Below are 19,207 nucleotides of genomic sequence, written 5' to 3' on the forward strand. Positions count from 1 at the left end.
ACTTGATTTAAAAGTATTTTGTTGAGGAATAATACCTTTATACTCCTAAGAGTTTCTGGAACAAGTTACTTTTTTGGTTACATTTTTTTCAGGTTTTACTAATAGACATATTAGCTTCACAGAATGACTTTTGGTATGATTGCTTCCCTTCCTTTGTAAATTGTTTTGAGGAACATTGGTAATATTTCTATTTTAAAGGGAAGCAGGGAATCCATCGATTCTTTGGTTTGTTTGTTAGAAGAATTCTTCCTACAGCCTCAATATCACTGCTCATTACTGATTTATTAGTTATGTTTTTGATTCAGTTTTTATAGCATCTATGCTCAGCATCTATGCTGTCCATATCTAGACTTTCCAATATATTTACATATAGTTCAATAGAATATTTTCTATTGAGGCTCTGAATTTCAGTGGTATCTGGTATTAGTTTTTAAAACTAATTTTACTTATTTTTTTCTTCTGGTAAATTTAAAAAAATGATTCTCTATCTTTTTTGAATAACCACTGTTTTAAACATTAATCTTTGTATTGTCTTCATGTTTCTATTCTATTTATTTTTGCTGCACTATTTTGCTGTACTGCTTATTATTTCTCTTGTACTTATTTGGAATTTGGTTTTGGCCTTGTCTTTTTTATAAAATATATTCATTCATTTTACATCCCAATTCCAGACCACAGATCTATTGTTTTCAATGGGTGTCTTTGAATTAGGAGATTGAAGTCACCTATTGTTTTAATGAGGCCTTTGACTAGTATGATTAGTTGTGTTTTTATACAATTAGGGCTTTCAGCACTGAAAATGTATACATTTATAGAAGTTGTATCTTCTTTTTGTGGTGAAGAGACTAAACTCAGATCCTTACACATACCTGGCAAACATTCTCCTATTTGCCAACGTTTAGTTTTATCTTCTTCATGAATTGTTCTTTTGTTCAATGTATAGTGTGGCCTTTTTTGTGTCTTGGAGTCTAGTTTGCTGGTTATGATAAAGCTACTCCTGCTCCATGACATTTGCTTGAATTATCATTTCCTATGTTTTTGCTCAGTCTCTTTCTTTGCAGGGAGATTACTTTCTTCTAAACATCATGTTTCTGGAATATGTAGATTCTCTGGGGTCTCTTAATTGGATAATTTAGATTTCTACTCAGTGTAATAATTGGGTGATAACTATAATTTTATTTTTGTTCCAAGTATTCTGAGTTTGTTCCATCCTCTTATTTTACAAGTTTTATGTTTTGTTGTACTGTCAATGTTTGATTCTTTTCCTTTTCTCATTTGCATGTCTACTTTTATAAAGGGATATTATCTTTCAGGAGCAGTCATGTTTATGCTTATGTTTCTTCTAATTCTGAGTGGAGGTTTCCTTAAGTACCTTCTTAATGCTCATCTAGTGGTCGTGCATTCGCACAATTTATGTTTTTCTGAGATCACATTTCTCCTTTTTTTCTGGAGGATGATCTTGCTGTGTATACTAATCTCAGTGGAAAGTTGCTTTCGTTGAGGATTTGAAATGCATCATCAGTGCCCTTCTGTCCTTGAAAGTTTCACATGAAGTGACAATCAACTGTCTGGACTTGGTGGGTGGATTCAAAGGAGGGTGGAGGAGGAATGCACAGGACACGATGCTCCCAGGAAGATGCTCTCGAGAGCTGGGTGGGAGCCAGGAGAGCCCTAGTTAGGCACAAGGGCAATCAGCGGCAGCAGTCACCAGGAAGACCTGTCTGTCTCTAAAGCCCATTGGAGAACTTCCTAGCTCTGAACAGCCTCAGATCAGATCCTCTAGTAGTACTGGAGAGTGTTGGTGGTTGGTTGGGTCTCACACCCTATGTGACCCCCCCACCACGGGACGGAAACACCCCCATATTTAAAAAAAAACAACCTAGGAGAAAGAGGTGTTTCGTTGTCAGGTGGAGACGAACAGATGCTCAGCTGCACTACAACCACCATGCCCGGAATGATCTGCAAGAACTCAGACCTAGAGTTTGACTCGCTGAAACCCTGCTTCTACCCGGAAGAAGATGACATCTACTTTGGTGGTCGCAACTCGACGCCTCCAGGGGAGGACATCTGGAAGAAGTTTGAACTGTTGCCCACCCCACAATTGTCACCTGGCCGTGCCTTGGCAGAGCGCAGCCTGGAGCCGGTGAACTGGGCCACGGAGATGCTGCTGCCTGAGGCCGACCTATGGAGTAACCCGGCCGAGGAGGAGGTTTTTGGCCTGGGAGGACTCCGCGGCTGCACCAGCAACCCGATCATCCTTCAGGACTGCATGTGGAGCGGCTTCTCCACCCGGGAGAAGCGAGAGAGTGTGGTGAGCGAGAAGCGGCCAGGAGGCTCCGGGTCCCTGGCCGTCGGCGCAGGCACCTTGGTCCCGGGAGCGGCCGCCGCTGCCGCCAGCTCCGCTGGCCGCGCGCGCAGTGGGACAGCAGGTGTGGGGCGTGAGAAAGCAGCCTGGCTCACAGAGCTCTCCCACCTGGAGTGTGTGGACCCTGCTGTGCCCTTCTCAGCGAATAAGCGCGAGCCTTTGCCTGTACCCACCATCCCCACCAGCACCGGCGCAGCGATAAGCTTTGGTGACCACCAGGGGTTCAGCAGTTCCCTAGAGGACTTCCTGAGCAACTCAGGTTCTGTGGAAGAAGGCGGAGAGGAAATCTATGTGGTCATGCTGGAGGAGACAGAGTTCTCCAAGACTGTCACCAGGCTCCCCACCGCGGCGCATCAGGAGAACGCAGCGCTGAGTCCCGGGTGCGCGCAGCCCAGCGAGCTGATCCTCAAGCGCTGCAATCTCATTCAGGAGCTACACAACTATGCCGCGCCACCGTTGCCCTATGTGGACAGGGAGGACTCGCGGCCTCAGAAGCAGCCCAAGAGCCACGCTTCGCTCGGGTCCCTCAAATGCATCCTCCCGCCAAAGGCTCCGAGGTTGGGATCCCGGAACAACTTAGACTTGCAGGACATCATCGAGCGTCGCCGCAACCACAACAGGATGGAGCGCCAACGCCGCGATATTATGCGCTCCAGCTTCCTGAACCTCAGGGACCTTGTGCCTGAGCTGGTGCACAATGAGAAGGCCGCCAAGGTGGTCATCCTGAAAAAAGCCACCGAGTACATCCACACTCTGCAGGCTGATGAGTCCAAGCTCCTGGTGGAAAGGAAGAAACTGTATGAAAGACAACAGCAGTTGCTAGAGAAAATCAAACAATCTGCTGTGTGCTAAATGTTTCTTAAATGGACAGTCACTGTTACTTTGCACATGTTAACTTGAAAAAAAAAGCTATTGTGTTGACACTAAGAATGGTTTACCTTCATATTGGTCCCTTATTAAGTTTGGATCTGAATAGGGAGTTTTAGTGGTACCTTGGAAAGTCCAGGAATGAGACTCTGCTATGTGATTTCTTTCTTTCCTCTAACCTCAGTAGATGTTCCATCCTGGCCATGAATGTTCAGGACAGTTGGGAACTTTTGCAGGGTATTGAATTCAGGTTTACTCCAAGTTTCCAGAGCCACTCCTCCTTTTTACAAGAGTGATTAGATTCCAATAGATGCTACAAAAGGGGTTTGGCATTTGATGTCTGTGGGGGAACATTCTTGTAAATTTCATTAATTCACCCACCAGGAGATCTGTATTATACTGGAAGTTCACTGCTAAGTATTGTAATAATACCTCAATGTTTGAGGAGCATGTTTTGTATACAGATATATTTTCAATTTATGTTACGTACTGTACTAATGCTTACCCTGTCTGTGTACTTTTGTATGATGCTGATATATAACTAAATTTGATACTTATGTTTTCATATGAAAAGGAATAGTGAAAGGTTTTAGTAGATATTTATAATTTTTGAATTAAGAGACTTTTAAAGAAATGATATATGTATGTGTGTGTGTGTGTATATATGTTCCTTTCTTCCAATTCCATATCTTTGTGCCAGTATATTTGTTCACATGTGATGTGTAGAAATGATTGAATTCAAAGTTGTGTGTTTAATTTCTACAAAATATGTGCTCTTTAAAATACCTCATGCTCTTATGAAATAAATGATTTTTTTAAAAAGAAACTTTCTGGTGGGAGAGATGTTTTCAGCTAATTAGTTTGCCCTTAAATGTGATTTGGCACTTTTTGTTTCATAGATTTTATATTTAATAATAATAACAACAACAACAACAACAGATTTAATATTATGTCTCTAACCTGCACTTTTGGTTATTTAGTCATAATATGCTATGAAGAGGTTCTCTTGGTCAGATCAATTTAAAATAAACATTTCTTGTACTTGCATATCATAGATTTCCTAAAATGTGGGAATGTTTCTGTTGCTCTTCCACTGACCAGGTTTAATATACTCTTCATCTTTACCTTGCCTTCCTTAGATTTGCCAGTGAGCCAGAGGTTCAAAATCAGATATTCTTTACTCAATCAATCCTAATCAGGTTTTCAATAGTTTAAGGTATATTAACCATAGCGAATAATGGATTCATTATATCATTTTCATATATGTACACAAACTACAATGTTAATTTTTATCATTCATCACCCTATTTTAGTCATTATTTCACATAGTCACTATTATTCTATACTTCCATCTTTTCAAATCTGGGTTCTACATATGACAGAAAATGTGATGTTTATTTGAATTATCTTTTTTGTTAAGCATTATAATCTCCATTTTCATATCAACAACAATTTCATTCTTTGTATAGCTGAATATGCTTCTTTGTATATATGTGTCTAGCTTTTTTATTGTATTTCTATTTCTTCTATATGATTCTATTTCTTCTATATGATTTCTCCGGGGTATTATTTTTCATGGTAGGGTTTACTTTTTAATTTAATACTTATTGTTTGAGAATTTCATACATGTATATACTGTTACATTTTCTTTATGCATTTACCTATTATTGTTAGGCTAGGATAAATCCATTACTTAGTTTTTGTAAATAGTGCAACAATGAACATGTGTGTCCAGGTATGTCTCCATGAAAAGTTTGGTTCTTTTGAGCACACACACACACACACACACACACACACACACACACACAGAGGTGTTATAAAATTATCACACATAGTTCTATCATTATCTTTTGAGAAAAACGCATACTAATTTCTACAGTACATTAACTAATTTACATTACTGTTGAAAGTGTAATCAGTGTTCCATTTTTACCATACCCTCAGCAATGTTTGCTTTTTCGTATTTTGTTGGTAATTGACATTAACTGGAGTGAAGTAGAATCTGATGTAGTTTTAATTTGAATTTCTGTAATGGGTATACAGTTGTGGCAACTTCTACTTTTTTATTTGCAAATGTTTTTATTGGATATTTGCTTTATTTACATTTCAAATGGTATCCTCTTTCCGTATAACCCCGCCAAAACCCCCATATCCCATTCCCCCAAATTTCCTGACTTGCATTCCCCTATTCTGGGTAATCAAGCCTTCAGAAGACCAACAGCCTCTTCTCTCATTGATGTCCGAAGTGGTCATCTTCTGCTTCATATGTAAGTGGAGCCATGGGTCTCTCCATGTGTACTCTTTGTTTGGTGGTTTAGTCCCTGGGAGCTCTGGGGTACTGATTGGTCCATATTATTGTTCCTTCTGTGAAGCTGCAAACCTCTTCAGCTCCTTGGGTCCTCTCTCTAGCTGCTCCACTGGGGACCCTATGCTCATTCTATTGGTTGGCTGTGAGCCATGGGTGTTTTGATCCACTTTCCAATTAGAACTAAAGTATCCACACTTTGGTTTTCCTTCTTCTTGAACTTCATGTGGTCTGTGAGTTGTAGCTTGGGTATTCTGAACTTTTGGGCTAATATCCACTTATCAGCGAGAGCATACTATGTGTGTTCTTTTGTGATTAGGTTACCTCACTCAGGATGATATTTTCTAGCTCCATCCATTTGCCTAAGAATTTCATGAATTCATTGTTTTTAATAGCTGAGCAGTACTCCATTGTGTAAATGTACCACATTATCTGTATCCATTCCTCTGTTAAAGGACATCTGGGTTCTTTCTACCTCTGGCTATTATAAATAAGGCTGCTATGAGCATAGTGGAGCATGTGTCCTTATTACATGTAGGAGCATCTTTTGGGTATATGTCCAGGAGTAGTATAGATGGGTCCTCAGGTAGTTTTCTGAGGAATCGCTAAACTGATTTCCAGAGTGGTTTAACCAGCTTGCAATCCCATCAGCAAAGGAGGAGTGTTCCTCTTTCTCCACATCCTCTCCAGCATTTGCTATTCTGACTGGTGTGAGGTTGAATCTCAGGATTGTTTTGATTTACATTTCCCTGATGATTAAGGATGTTGAACATTTCTTTAACTGCTTCTCAGCCTTTCAGTATTCCTCAGGTGAAAATTCTTTGTTTAGCTCTATACCCCATTTGTAAATAGGGTTATTTGTTTCTCTGGAGTCTAATTTCTTGAGTTCTTTATATATCTCTATCAGATGTAGGGTTGGTAATTATCTTTTCCTAATCTGTTAGTTGCAGTTTTGTCCTGTTGGCAGTGTCCTTTCCCTTACAGAAACTTTGTAATTTTATGAGGTTCCATTTGTCAATTCTTGGTCTTAGAGCATAAGCTATTGGTGTTCTATTAGGGGCATTTCCCCCTGTGCCATGTCCTCAAGGGTCTTCCCCAGTTTCTTTTCTATTAGTTTCAGTGTGTCTGGCTTTATGTGGAAATCCTTGATCCACTTGAACTTGAGCTTTGTACAAGGAGATAAGAATGGATCAATTTGCATACTTCTACATGTTGACTGCCAGTTGACCCAGCACCATTTGTTGAAAATGCTCTCTTTTTTTCCACTGGATGGTTTTAGCTCCGTTGTCAAAGATCAAGTAACCATAGGTGTGAGGGTTCATTTCTGGGTCTTCAATTCTATTCCATTGATTTACCTGCCTGTCACTGTACTAATATCATGCAGTTTTTATCACTATTTCTCTGTAGTATACCTTGAGGTCAGGGATGGTGATTCCACCATAAGTTCTTTTATTGTTGAAAATAGTTTTTTGCTATCCTGGGGTTTTTGTTATTCCAGATAAGTTTGGAAATTGCTCTTTCTAACTCTATGAAGAATTGAGTTGGAATTTTGCATTGAATCTGTAGATAGCTTTAGGCAAGATAAACATTTTTACTGTATTAACCCTGCCAATCCACGAGCATGGGAGATCTTTCCATTTTCTGAGAACTTCTTCAATTTCTTTCTTCAGAGACTTGAAATTCTTGTCTTACAGGTCTTTCACTTGCTTGGTTAGAGTCACACCAAAATATTTTACATTATTTGTGACTATTGTGAAGGGTGTAATTTCCCTAATTTCTTTCTCAGTCTGTGCATCTTGTGTGTAGAGGAAAGCTACTGATTTGTTTGAGTTAATTTTATATTCAGCCACTTTGCTGAAGTTGTTTATCAGCTTTAGGAGTTCTCTGGTAGGATTTTTGGGTTCATGTAAGTATACTATCATATCATTTGCAAATGGTGATACTTTGACTTCTTCCTTTCCAATTTGAATCCTTTTGACCTCCTTTTGTTGTCTAATTGCTCTGACTAGGACTTCAAGTACTATACTGAACAGGTAGGGAGAGAGAGGACAGCCTTGTCTAGTCCCTGATTCCAGTCAGATTGTTTCAAGTTTCTCTCCATTTAGTTTGATGTTTGGTACTGGTTTGCTGAATATTGCTTTTACTATGTTTAAGTATGGGCCTTGAATTCCTGATTTTTCCAAGACTTTGATCATGAAGAGGTGTTGGATTTTGTCAAATGCTTTCTCAGAATCAAATGAAATGATCAGGTGGTTTTTTTTGTTTGAGTTTGTTTATATAGTGGATTATCATTTATATTGTATTGATGGATTTCCATATTTTGTACCATCCCTGCATCCCTGGGATGAAGCCTACTTGATCACGGTAGATGATCATTTTGATGTGTTCTTGGATTCAGTTGGCAAAACTTTGGTTGAGTATTTTTGCATCGATATTCTTAAGGGAAATTGGTCTAAAATTCTCTTTCTTTGTTGGGTCTTTGTGTGGTTTAGGTATCAGAGTAATTGTGGCTTCAAAAACAAATTTGGTAGTGTTCCATCTTTTTCTATTTTGTGGAATAGTTTTTAGAGTATTGGTGTTAGGTCTTCTTTGAAGTTCTGATAGAACTCTGTATTGAACCCATCTGGTCCTGGGCTTTTTGTTGTTGTTTTTGGGAGACTATTAATGAATGCTTCTATTTCTTTATGGGTTATGGGATTCTTTAGATAATTTATCTGATCCTGATTTAACTTTGGCACATGGTACCTGTCTAGAAAATTGTCCATTTAATCTACATTTTACACTTTTGATGAATATGGGCTTTTGTAGTAGGATCTGGTGATTTTTTGGATTTCCTCGGTATCTGTTTTTACATCTCCCTTTTCATTTCTGATTTTGCTGATTTAGATACTGTCTCTATGCCCTCTGGTTAGTTTGGCTAAGGATTTATCTAACTTGTCAGATTTTTCAAAGAACCAGCTCCTGGTTTTGTTAATTCTTTCTATGGTTCTTTTTGTTTCTACTTGTTTGATTTCAGCCATGAGTTTGATTATTTACTGTTGTCTAATCCTCTTGGGTGTATTTGCTTTGTTTTGTTCTAGAGCCTTCAGCTGTGCTTTTAAGCTGTTAGTGTATGTTCTTTCTAGTTTCTCTTTGGAGGCTCTCAGAGCTATGAGTTTTCTTCTTAGCACTGCTTTCATTGTGTCCCATAAGTTTGGGTATGTTGTCACTTCATTTTCATTGAATTCTAAAAAGTCTTTAATTTCTTTACTTCTTCATTGATCGAGTTATAGTTGAGTAGAATGTTGTTCAGTTTCTATGTGTATGTGGGCTTCCTGTTGTTTTTGTTGTTATTGAAGACCAATCTTAGATCGTGGTGATCTGATAGGGTGCATGGAATTATTTCAATCTTCTTAAATCTTCTGAGGTCTGTTTTGTGACTGACTATATGGTCTATTTTGGAGACTGTACCATGAGGTGTTGAGAAGAAGGTATATTCTTTTGTTTTAGGATAAAATGTTCTATAGGTATCTGTTAAATCCTTTTGATCCATAACTTATGTTTGTTTCACTGTTTCTCTGTTTAGTTTGTGTTTCCCTGATCTGTCCACTGATGAGTGTGGGGTGTTGAAGTCTCCCACTATTATTGTGTGGGGTGCAATGTGTGCTTTGAGCTTTAGTAAAGTTTCTTTTATGAGTGTGGGTGCCCTTGCATTTTGGAGTATAGTGTTCAGAATTGAGAGTTCTTCTTGGTAGCTTTTTGGTTTGATGAAAGTGAAGTGTCCTCTGTCTTTTTCGATGACTTTTGTTTGAAAGATGATTTTATTCTATATTAAAATGGCTACACCAGCTTGTTTCTTGTGACCATTTGCTTGGAAAATTGTTTTCCACCCTTTTACTCTGAGGTAGTGTCTGTCTGTACCTGAAGTGAGTTTCCTGTATGCAGCAAAATGTTGGGTCCTGCTTATATATCCAGTCTGTTAGTCTATGTGTTTTTATTGGAGAATTGAGTCCATTGATATTAAGAGATATTAAGGAGAAGTGATTGTTGCTTCCTGTTATTTTTGTTATTAGAGGTAGAGTTATGTTTGTGTGGCTCTCTTATTTTTCGTTTGTTAAAAGAAGATTACTTTCTTGCTTTTTCTAGTGTGTAGTTTCCCTCCTTTTGTTGGTTTTTTCCATTCATTATCCTTTGAAGGGCTAGATTTGTGGAAAGGTATTGTGTAAATTTGTTTTTGTAATGAAATATCTTGGTTTCTCCATCTATGGTAATTGAGAGTTTTGCTGGGTATAATAGCCTGAGTTGGCATTTTTGTTCCCTTAGGGTCTGTATGACATCTGCCCAGGATCTTCTAGCTTTCATAGTCTCTGGCACGAAGTCTGGTGTAATTTTGATAGGTCTAATTTTATATTTTATTTGACCTTTTTCCCTTACTGCTTTTAATATTCTTTCTTTGTTTAGTGCATTTGGTGGTTTAATTATGCGATGAGGGGAATTTCTTTTGTGGTCTAAACTTTTTGGAGTTCTGTAGGCTTCATGTATGTTCATGGACATCTCTTTCTTTAGCTTAGGGAAGTTTTCTTCTATAATTTTGTTGAAGACTTTTACTGGCCCTTTAAGTTGGAATTCTTGGCTCTCTTCTATACCTATAATCCTTAGGTTTGGTCTTCTAGTTTTTCTTCGATTTCCTGGATGTTTTGGGTTAGGAGCTTTTCACATTATTCATTTTCTTTGTTGTGTCAATGCTTTCTATGGTATCTTCTGCATCTGAGATTCTCTCTTCTATTCCTTGTATTCTGTTGGTGATTCTTGCATCCATGACTCCTGACTTCTTTCCTAGGTTTTCTATGTCCAGAGTTGTTTCCCTTTGTGTTTTCCTTATTGTTTCTAATTACATTTTTAGATCCTGGATGGTTTTGCTCAATCCGTTCACCTGTTTTGTTGTGCTATCCTGTAATTCTTTAAACATTCTACCTGTTTACCTGTGTTCTTCTGTATTTCTTTAAGGGAATTATTTATGTCCTTCTTGAAGCCCTCTATCAGCATCGTGAGCTATGATTTTAAATCCAAATCTTGCTTTTCTGGTGTGTTGGGGTAGCCAGGAGTTCCTGTTGTGAGAGTATTGGGTTTGGATTGTGCACATTGTCTTTATTTCTGTTGGTAACGTTCCTATGATTGCCTTTAGCGATCTGGTTATCTCTGGTGTTAGTTGGTCCTGCTGTCTCTGCCTGGCACTTGTCCCTCCTGTGGGCCTGCAAGCCTGTCTCAGTACCCCTAGGTGACCAGCTCTCTCGTGGCACCAAGTACGGTTGTTCTGCCCAGCTCCTGGTTGCAGGTGAAGCCCAGACAGACCCTGTCCCAGGTGCTCTGCCACTCCTGTGTTCCCTGTGCTCCTGGCTGTACCTGCCTGCTTAGACTCCAGAGAGAAAATGGTGGCCTCACCTCCAAACCTGGGAGTCACATCACTCCCTGCAGAGCAGTTCTCCCCTGTCAGGATTGGTGCACAGATGGCTGTGGCACTGCCCAGTTCCTGGGTGCTGGTGGAGCCTGGAAGGACCCTGTCCCAACTACTCTGCCACTCCTATCTTCCCTACTTTTATGGCTGTACCCACCTGCTCAGTAGCTGGAGAGAAGATAGCAAGCTTCTACTTCTTGGGAATAATCTGTTCAATTCATTTGGCCATTTGCTGCTGGGCTTGTTTATTTTTCAGTCTTTAACTGTTTGAGCTCTTTATATATTATTAATATTAATAATATATATTCTATTGGAAGACTAGCTGACAGATTTCTGTTGCTTAGTAGGCTATCTGGTAAATTGGTTGCTGTGCTTTTGATATTGGATGGAATTCTACTTGCCCATTCTAGTTCTTAATTCTTGAATTATTGGAGATTTATTCAGAAAATTGTTGCCTATGTTCATATCTTAATGTATTTTTCCTATATTACTTTTAAAGTTTCTGCACATATTAAAGATGTTTGTCATGATTTTGAATAAAATTTCATGTAGAGAAGGAGAGAGTTCTCAAGGTTCAGTCTTCCACATCTGAAAATCTAGTTTTCACAGCATTTAATTGTTATAGAGACTATGTTTATGAAACCTTTGCCAAAGCTCAGGTTTCTGTAGCTGTGTGGGCTATTTATTGGTTATCTCATCTATTTACTTAGTCTACATGACTGCTTTTGTACAAGAACCATGAGCTTTTTACAACTATAGTAACAAATTTCTTTTTTTTTCTTTTGCTTTTTTTGACTCGATATATTTTTTATTTACATTTCAAATGATTTCTGCTTTCCTGGCTCCCCACTCCCCAAAAGCCCCATAAGCCCTCTTCCCTACCCCTGTTCCCCCATCCACCCCTTCCCACTTCCCTGTTCTGGTATTGCCTTATACTGCTGCACTGACCCTTTCCAGAACCAGGTGCCACTCCTCCATTCTTCTTGGACATCATTTGATATGTGGAGTATGACTTGGGTATTCCAGTTTTCTAGGTTAATATCCACTTATTAGTGAGTGCATACCATGATTCACCTTTTGGGACTGGGTTACCTCACTTAGTATGATGTTCTCTAGCTCCATCGATTTGTCTAAGAATTTCATGAATTCATTGTTTTTAATGGCTGAATAGTACTCCATTGTGTATATATACCACATTTTTTTGTATCCATTCCTCCATTGAGGGACATCTGGTTTCTTTCCAGTTTCTGGCTATTATAAATAGGGCTGCTATGAACATAGTGGAGCATGTATCCTTATTACAAGCAGGGGAATCCTCTGGGTATATGCCCAGGAGTGGTGTGGATCAATAGAATAGGATTGAAGACCCAGAAATGAACCCAAACACCTATGGCCACTTGATCTTCAACAAAGGAGCTGAAAACATCCAGTGGAAAAAAGATAGCCTTTTCAACAAATGGTGTTGCTTCAACTGGAGGTCAACATGCAGAAGAATGGGAATTGATCCATCCTTATCGCCTTGTACAAAGACCTCCACATAAAACCAGACACACTGGAACTAATAGAAAAGAAACTGGGAAAGACCCTTGAGGACATGGGCACAGGGGAAAACTTCCTGAACATTACACCAATAGCTTATGCTCTAAGATCAAGAATTGACAAATGTGACCTCATAAAATTACAAAGTTTCTGTAAGGCAAAGGACATCATCAAAAGGACAAAACGGCAACCAACAAATTGGGAAAAGATCTTAACCAACCCTACATCTGACAAAGGGCTAATATCCAATATATACAAAGAATTCAAGAAGTTAGACCCCAGAAAACCAAATAAACCTATTTTAAAAATGGGGTACAGAGCTAAACAAAGAATTTTCGCCTGAAAAACTTCGGATGGCTGAGAAGTATCTTAAAAAAATGTTCAACATCATTAGTCATTAGGGAAATGCAAATCAAAACAACCCTGAGAATTCACCTCACACCAGTCAGAATGGCTAAGATCAAAAACTCAGGAGAAAACAGGTGCTGGCGAGGATGTGGAGAAAGAGGAACACTCCTCCACTGCTGGCTGGTGGGATTGCAAATTGGTACAACCACTCTGGAAATCAGTCTGGCAGTTCCTCAGAAAACTGGGCACGTCACTTCCGGAGGACCCTACTGTAACAAATTTCTAGTAGCAAATATAGTATAGTTTTAAATCAGGTTTTGTGTTAAAGTCTGCATTACTTTTGTTTCCTTCAGGATAGCATTGGTTTTGCTCTCTTTTGTGCTTTCATATGAATTTTAGGAGTTTATTTTTTTTCTATTTCTGTGGAGACTATTGTTTTAGTTAGGATTTCCATTGCTATGAAGAGACACCATGTCCAAGTCAACTCTTATAAACAACAACAAAAAAAAGAACAATTTAATTGGGGCTGGCTTACAGCTTTAGAGATTCAGTCCATTATCATCATGGCAGGAAGCACAGCAGTGTCCAGGCAGGCATGGTGCTAAAGGATGAGCTGAGAATTTTACATCTTGATATGAAGCTAGCAGAAGAGGACTGTCTTCACCAGGTAGCTAGGAGGAGGGCTTCATTCTACTCTGGGCAGAGTTTGAGCAATATAAGTTCTCAAAGTCTGCCTATACAGTGATACACTTCCTCCAACAAGGCCGTACCCCCTAATAGTGCCACTTCCCATGGGCCAAGCATATTCAAACTACAACTATCTTTGGAAGTTTGATGGTGATTACATTCAATCTGTACATCATGTTTGTTAATATTGACATTTCATGTCATTAATTTGCTAATTCATGTGCCTACAATGTCTTTATATCTTCAGTTTCCTTCTCCCATGCTTGATAATTTTCATTACAGAAGTTTTCTACATTCATGGATAGTTATATTCTTACACTGATTTGGAACTATGAATGGGTTTTATTTCTCATTTTGCAGAATGTTAATACCTAGTGTCTTTCCTATTTTTCTATTAGTGTAATAAGACATCACGACAATGACTACCTATAGAAGGAAGTTATGGAGGGCTTTACAATTTCAGAGGGTAAATCCATCATCACTATGGTAGGGAGCACAGCAACAGGCAAATAGGTACCAGATGAAATCTTACATCCTTATCCACAAGCATGAGGCTAAGAGGGGGCTAACTGGGAAATACATTGGGTTTTGTAATCCCAAAGCCTACCCCAATGACACACCTTTCCAACAAGGCCATACCTAATCCTTCCCTAACAATTCCACTAAGGGTTAAGCATTTAAATATTTGAAGATATTTAACGGCAGTGGTGGCACATGCCTTTAATACTAGTACTTGGGAGGCAGAGGCAGGAAGATTTCTGAGTTTGAGGTCAGCCTGATCTACAAAGTGAGTTCCAGGAGAGCCAGAGCTGTATAGAGAAACCCTGTCTCAAAAACAAAAACAAAAACAAACAAATAAATAAATATTTGAGCATATGGAGATATTATCACTCAAAAAACCCACACCTAGTATATAGAAAAATATTTTGATTATGTAGCAACACTGCTAAATAATCTTTAAGATCTAAAGGTCATACATTTGAGTGTTTAAAGTATATATTTTTTCATTTGCAAGCAGAAGTAATTCAAACTCCTACTTTGATATAAAATTCCTTTCATTTCTTTCTCTTACTGTTTTATGTAGAAATATTGATACTGTATTGAATAAGCATGATGCAAGTCCATATCCATTTTTGTCCCTGATTTTAAAGTAAATAGTTTCAATAATTTTCCATTAGTATCATGATTTTATGAGTCTATCATATATAGTACTCATTGAGCTATAATCATCAAACTCATAAAATCTTGTTTATATCATGAAAGGAGGTTGCATTTTAGAAAGTCTTCTCTCTATATCCATTGAGATGATAGCCCATTTTTATCTTAATACTATTTATATATTGTATGTTTTTATTTATTTGTAAATATTGAAACCTGATTGCATTGCTGACTGAATATAATTTTATTGAGATGTGTGATTTTTAAAATATATTTTTGAATTTGTTTTTAAGTATTTTATTGGATATATATTCATTAAGGAATATGATCTGTAGTCTTCATTCATTGTTCATGGTAATTAAGTTTTAATATCAGTCTAACACTGGCGATTTATTTTTATTTTTGGAAGGGTTTTAGGAACATTGGCATTAATTCTTTAAAGGTGAAATTGAGAGAAAATTCTGCTTGGTCCTGGGATTTTCTTTCCTTCTGTTTATCACTATTTCAACTTTATTATTCATCATAGTATCAAAAAGATTTGGTCCAGACTCCTCATGTCTGTCCTGTTTTTGTGATCAATATCTTAATATCAACATCACAGAATGCAGTATAACAGGTAGGCAATGCTTATTGTGGAAAAAAAGCAGAGATACTCTCAGGGGATGAGAGTTGGAAATGAATAATGAGACCATTCAACTGACATACATACATGGCAAGTTTCACTATATTTTTTATAATCTTTAAAGTAAACGATTTTTTGCCATGGCCAGGTCTGTTCAGATTGACTCTTAAAGGAGGGTGGTCAATGCTGTGTATAGTAGGTATGGATTTATTATTAGCCACAAAAAACCCTGCTATATAAAAATCATATGTTTAGGACTTCTGGTGCTAGTTTTAGACAGCTACTGATCAGTGACCTTTAATGTAGTCCCATGCGTCAGATATTCTTCCATAGCCAGAAATATGACTCAGGAACTAATCTTTTAATCGATAATTAAAATCATATTGTCCAATATGGTATGTGGTTAGGGTTTTACTGCTGTGAATAGACACCATGACCAAGGCAAGTCTTATAAGGACAACATTTAATTGGGGCTGGCTTACAGGTTCAGAAATTTAATCCAGTATCCTCAAGGGGAGAACATGACAGCTTCCAGGCAGGCATGATGTAGGAGGAGCTAAGAGTTCTACATCTTTATCTGAAGGCTGCTATGGAGAGACTCACTTCCAGGTGACTAGGAGAAAGAAAGGTATTAAAGCCCACATCCACAGTGACACACCCACTCCAACAAGGCCACACCCTCTAATAGTGCCACTCCCTGGGTCAAGCATATATAAACTATCATGCCATTTTAATGGATTTTATGGAATTTTTGCATGTTTGAGCAAGTAGGTTTCTTTTGGGCTCTCCCCCCCTTTTAAATCTTGTCCAACTCTGATGCATTAGATTTGTTTTATCATATTATAGAATATATTGTATTATATATTATTATCCCCTAAAAGTCTGTTTGTTTTCCAATGAGATACAGAAAGGAGTAGATACAGATGGGAGAGAAGGTGGGGGAAAGCTGAGCAGGGTAGAGGAAGGGAAAATGGTAATTAGGATATATTATGTCAGAAAAGTATCTATTCTTAATAAAAGGAAAATAAGTGTGTAAAACCATATTATCTTACTTACTTGTTGCACTGGCCACTGATTGTGATGAAAGGATCATATACTAAAACATAATATCTACATACTTAACTACTAGATCATGTAGTTCATATCTGCTTCGTTCAAATTGGGTAGGTTATTTGTTCTATTATCTGTATCTTTTAGATTTTCTAACTTGTTATTTTTCACAGTTTCAAAATTTTTAATCATATTTTCAAAATTGATATTGTGAATTGTTCTTAGAGTGCTTTAGGTAAAGCAAAACTAACATTATTTTCCACATGTATTCATTATTGCAAACTTCTTTATTTTTTTTCTAATATTCATAATTATTTTAAAATCATTTTTTGTAGTCCAGTCATTATCCCCCTCCTGGTCCACCCTTTGACTGTTCCTCACCCCATACCTCCTCCCCTGTCTCCAAGAGGATGTCCCTCCTAACCCCGACTTTACCAGACCGCTTTACTCCCTGGAGCCTCAAGTTACAACATAGCCTTTTAAAAATATTCCTTAAAAATGATCTGGATTACACACCTATTGGCACTTGATCCTCGACAAATGGCCTGAAAACATCCAGTAGAAAAAAGATAGCCTTTTCAACAAATGGTGTTGCTTCAACTGGAGGTCAACATGCAGAAGAATGGGAATTGATCCATCCTTATCGCCTTGTACAAAGACCTCCACATAAAACCAGACACACTGGAACTAATAGAAAAGAAACTGGGAAAGACCCTTGAGGACATGGGCACAGGGGAAAACTTCCTGAACATTACACCAATAGCTTATGCTCTAAGATCAAGAATTGACAAATGTGACCTCATAAAATTACAAAGTTTCTGTAAGGCAAAGGACATCATCAAAAGGACAAAACGGCAACCAACAAATTGGGAAAAGATCTTAACCAACCCTACATCTGACAAAGGGCTAATATCCAATATATACAAAGAATTCAAGAAGTTAGACCCCAGAAAACCAAATAAACCTATTTTAAAAATGGGGTACAGAGCTAAACAAAGAATTTTCGCCTGAAAAACTTCGGATGGCTGAGAAGTATCTTAAAAAAATGTTCAACATCATTAGTCATTAGGGAAATGCAAATCAAAACAACCCTGAGAATTCACCTCACACCAGTCAGAATGGCTAAGATCAAAAACTCAGGAGAAAACAGGTGCTGGCGAGGATGTGGAGAAAGAGGAACACTCCTCCACTGCTGGCTGGTGGGATTGCAAATTGGTACAACCACTCTGGAAATCAGTCTGGCAGTTCCTCAGAAAACTGGGCACGTCACTTCCGGAGGACCCTACTGTAACAAATTTCTAGTAGCAAATATAGTATAGTTTTAAATCAGGTTTTGTGTTAAAGTCTGCATTACTTTTGTTTCCTTCAGGATAGCATTGGTTTTGCTCTCTTTTGTGCTTTCATATGAATTTTAGGAGTTTATTTTTTTTCTATTTCTGTGGAGACTATTGTTTTAGTTAGGATTTCCATTGCTATGAAGAGACACCATGTCCAAGTCAACTCTTATAAACAACAACAAAAAAAAGAACAATTTAATTGGGGCTGGCTTACAGCTTTAGAGATTCAGTCCATTATCATCATGGCAGGAAGCACAGCAGTGTCCAGGCAGGCATGGTGCTAAAGGATGAGCTGAGAATTTTACATCTTGATATGAAGCTAGCAGAAGAGGACTGTCTTCACCAGGTAGCTAGGAGGAGGGCTTCATTCTACTCTGGGCAGAGTTTGAGCAATATAAGTTCTCAAAGTCTGCCTATACAGTGATACACTTCCTCCAACAAGGCCGTACCCCCTAATAGTGCCACTTCCCATGGGCCAAGCATATTCAAACTACAACTATCTTTGGAAGTTTGATGGTGATTACATTCAATCTGTACATCATGTTTGTTAATATTGACATTTCATGTCATTAATTTGCTAATTCATGTGCCTACAATGTCTTTATATCTTCAGTTTCCTTCTCCCATGCTTGATAATTTTCATTACAGAAGTTTTCTACATTCATGGATAGTTATATTCTTACACTGATTTGGAACTATGAATGGGTTTTATTTCTCATTTTGCAGAATGTTAATACCTAGTGTCTTTCCTATTTTTCTATTAGTGTAATAAGACATCACGACAATGACTACCTATAGAAGGAAGTTATGGAGGGCTTTACAATTTCAGAGGGTAAATCCATCATCACTATGGTAGGGAGCACAGCAACAGGCAAATAGGTACCAGATGAAATCTTACATCCTTATCCACAAGCATGAGGCTAAGAGGGGGCTAACTGGGAAATACATTGGGTTTTGTAATCCCAAAGCCTACCCCAATGACACACCTTTCCAACAAGGCCATACCTAATCCTTCCCTAACAATTCCACTAAGGGTTAAGCATTTAAATATTTGAAGATATTTAACGGCAGTGGTGGCACATGCCTTTAATACTAGTACTTGGGAGGCAGAGGCAGGAAGATTTCTGAGTTTGAGGTCAGCCTGATCTACAAAGTGAGTTCCAGGAGAGCCAGAGCTGTATAGAGAAACCCTGTCTCAAAAACAAAAACAAAAACAAACAAATAAATAAATATTTGAGCATATGGAGATATTATCACTCAAAAAACCCACACCTAGTATATAGAAAAATATTTTGATTATGTAGCAACACTGCTAAATAATCTTTAAGATCTAAAGGTCATACATTTGAGTGTTTAAAGTATATATTTTTTCATTTGCAAGCAGAAGTAATTCAAACTCCTACTTTGATATAAAATTCCTTTCATTTCTTTCTCTTACTGTTTTATGTAGAAATATTGATACTGTATTGAATAAGCATGATGCAAGTCCATATCC

The 19,207-nt window shown here is 38.0% G+C and overlaps 1 protein-coding gene across 1 annotated transcript; it reads left to right on the plus strand.

Annotated features, from left to right (window-relative positions):
* Positions 1-1,921: 1,921 nt before the first annotated feature.
* LOC127675741 (protein S-Myc) lies at positions 1,922-3,217 on the plus strand. The gene has a single exon (XM_052171826.1). It carries the CDS (start codon positions 1,922-1,924, stop codon positions 3,215-3,217), a length of 1,296 nt encoding a protein of 431 aa, XP_052027786.1.
* The last annotated feature ends 15,990 nt before the right edge of the window (positions 3,218-19,207 follow it).

The sequence above is a fragment of the Apodemus sylvaticus genome, chromosome X (genome assembly GCF_947179515.1).
Source record: "Apodemus sylvaticus chromosome X, mApoSyl1.1, whole genome shotgun sequence".
NCBI lineage: Eukaryota > Metazoa > Chordata > Mammalia > Rodentia > Muridae > Apodemus > Apodemus sylvaticus.

What these genes read in the sequence shown, in the direction of transcription:
- LOC127675741 (XM_052171826.1), top strand. Translation starts at nt 1,922, where the DNA reads ATGCTCAGCTGCACTACAACCACCATGCCCGGAATGATCTGCAAGAAC.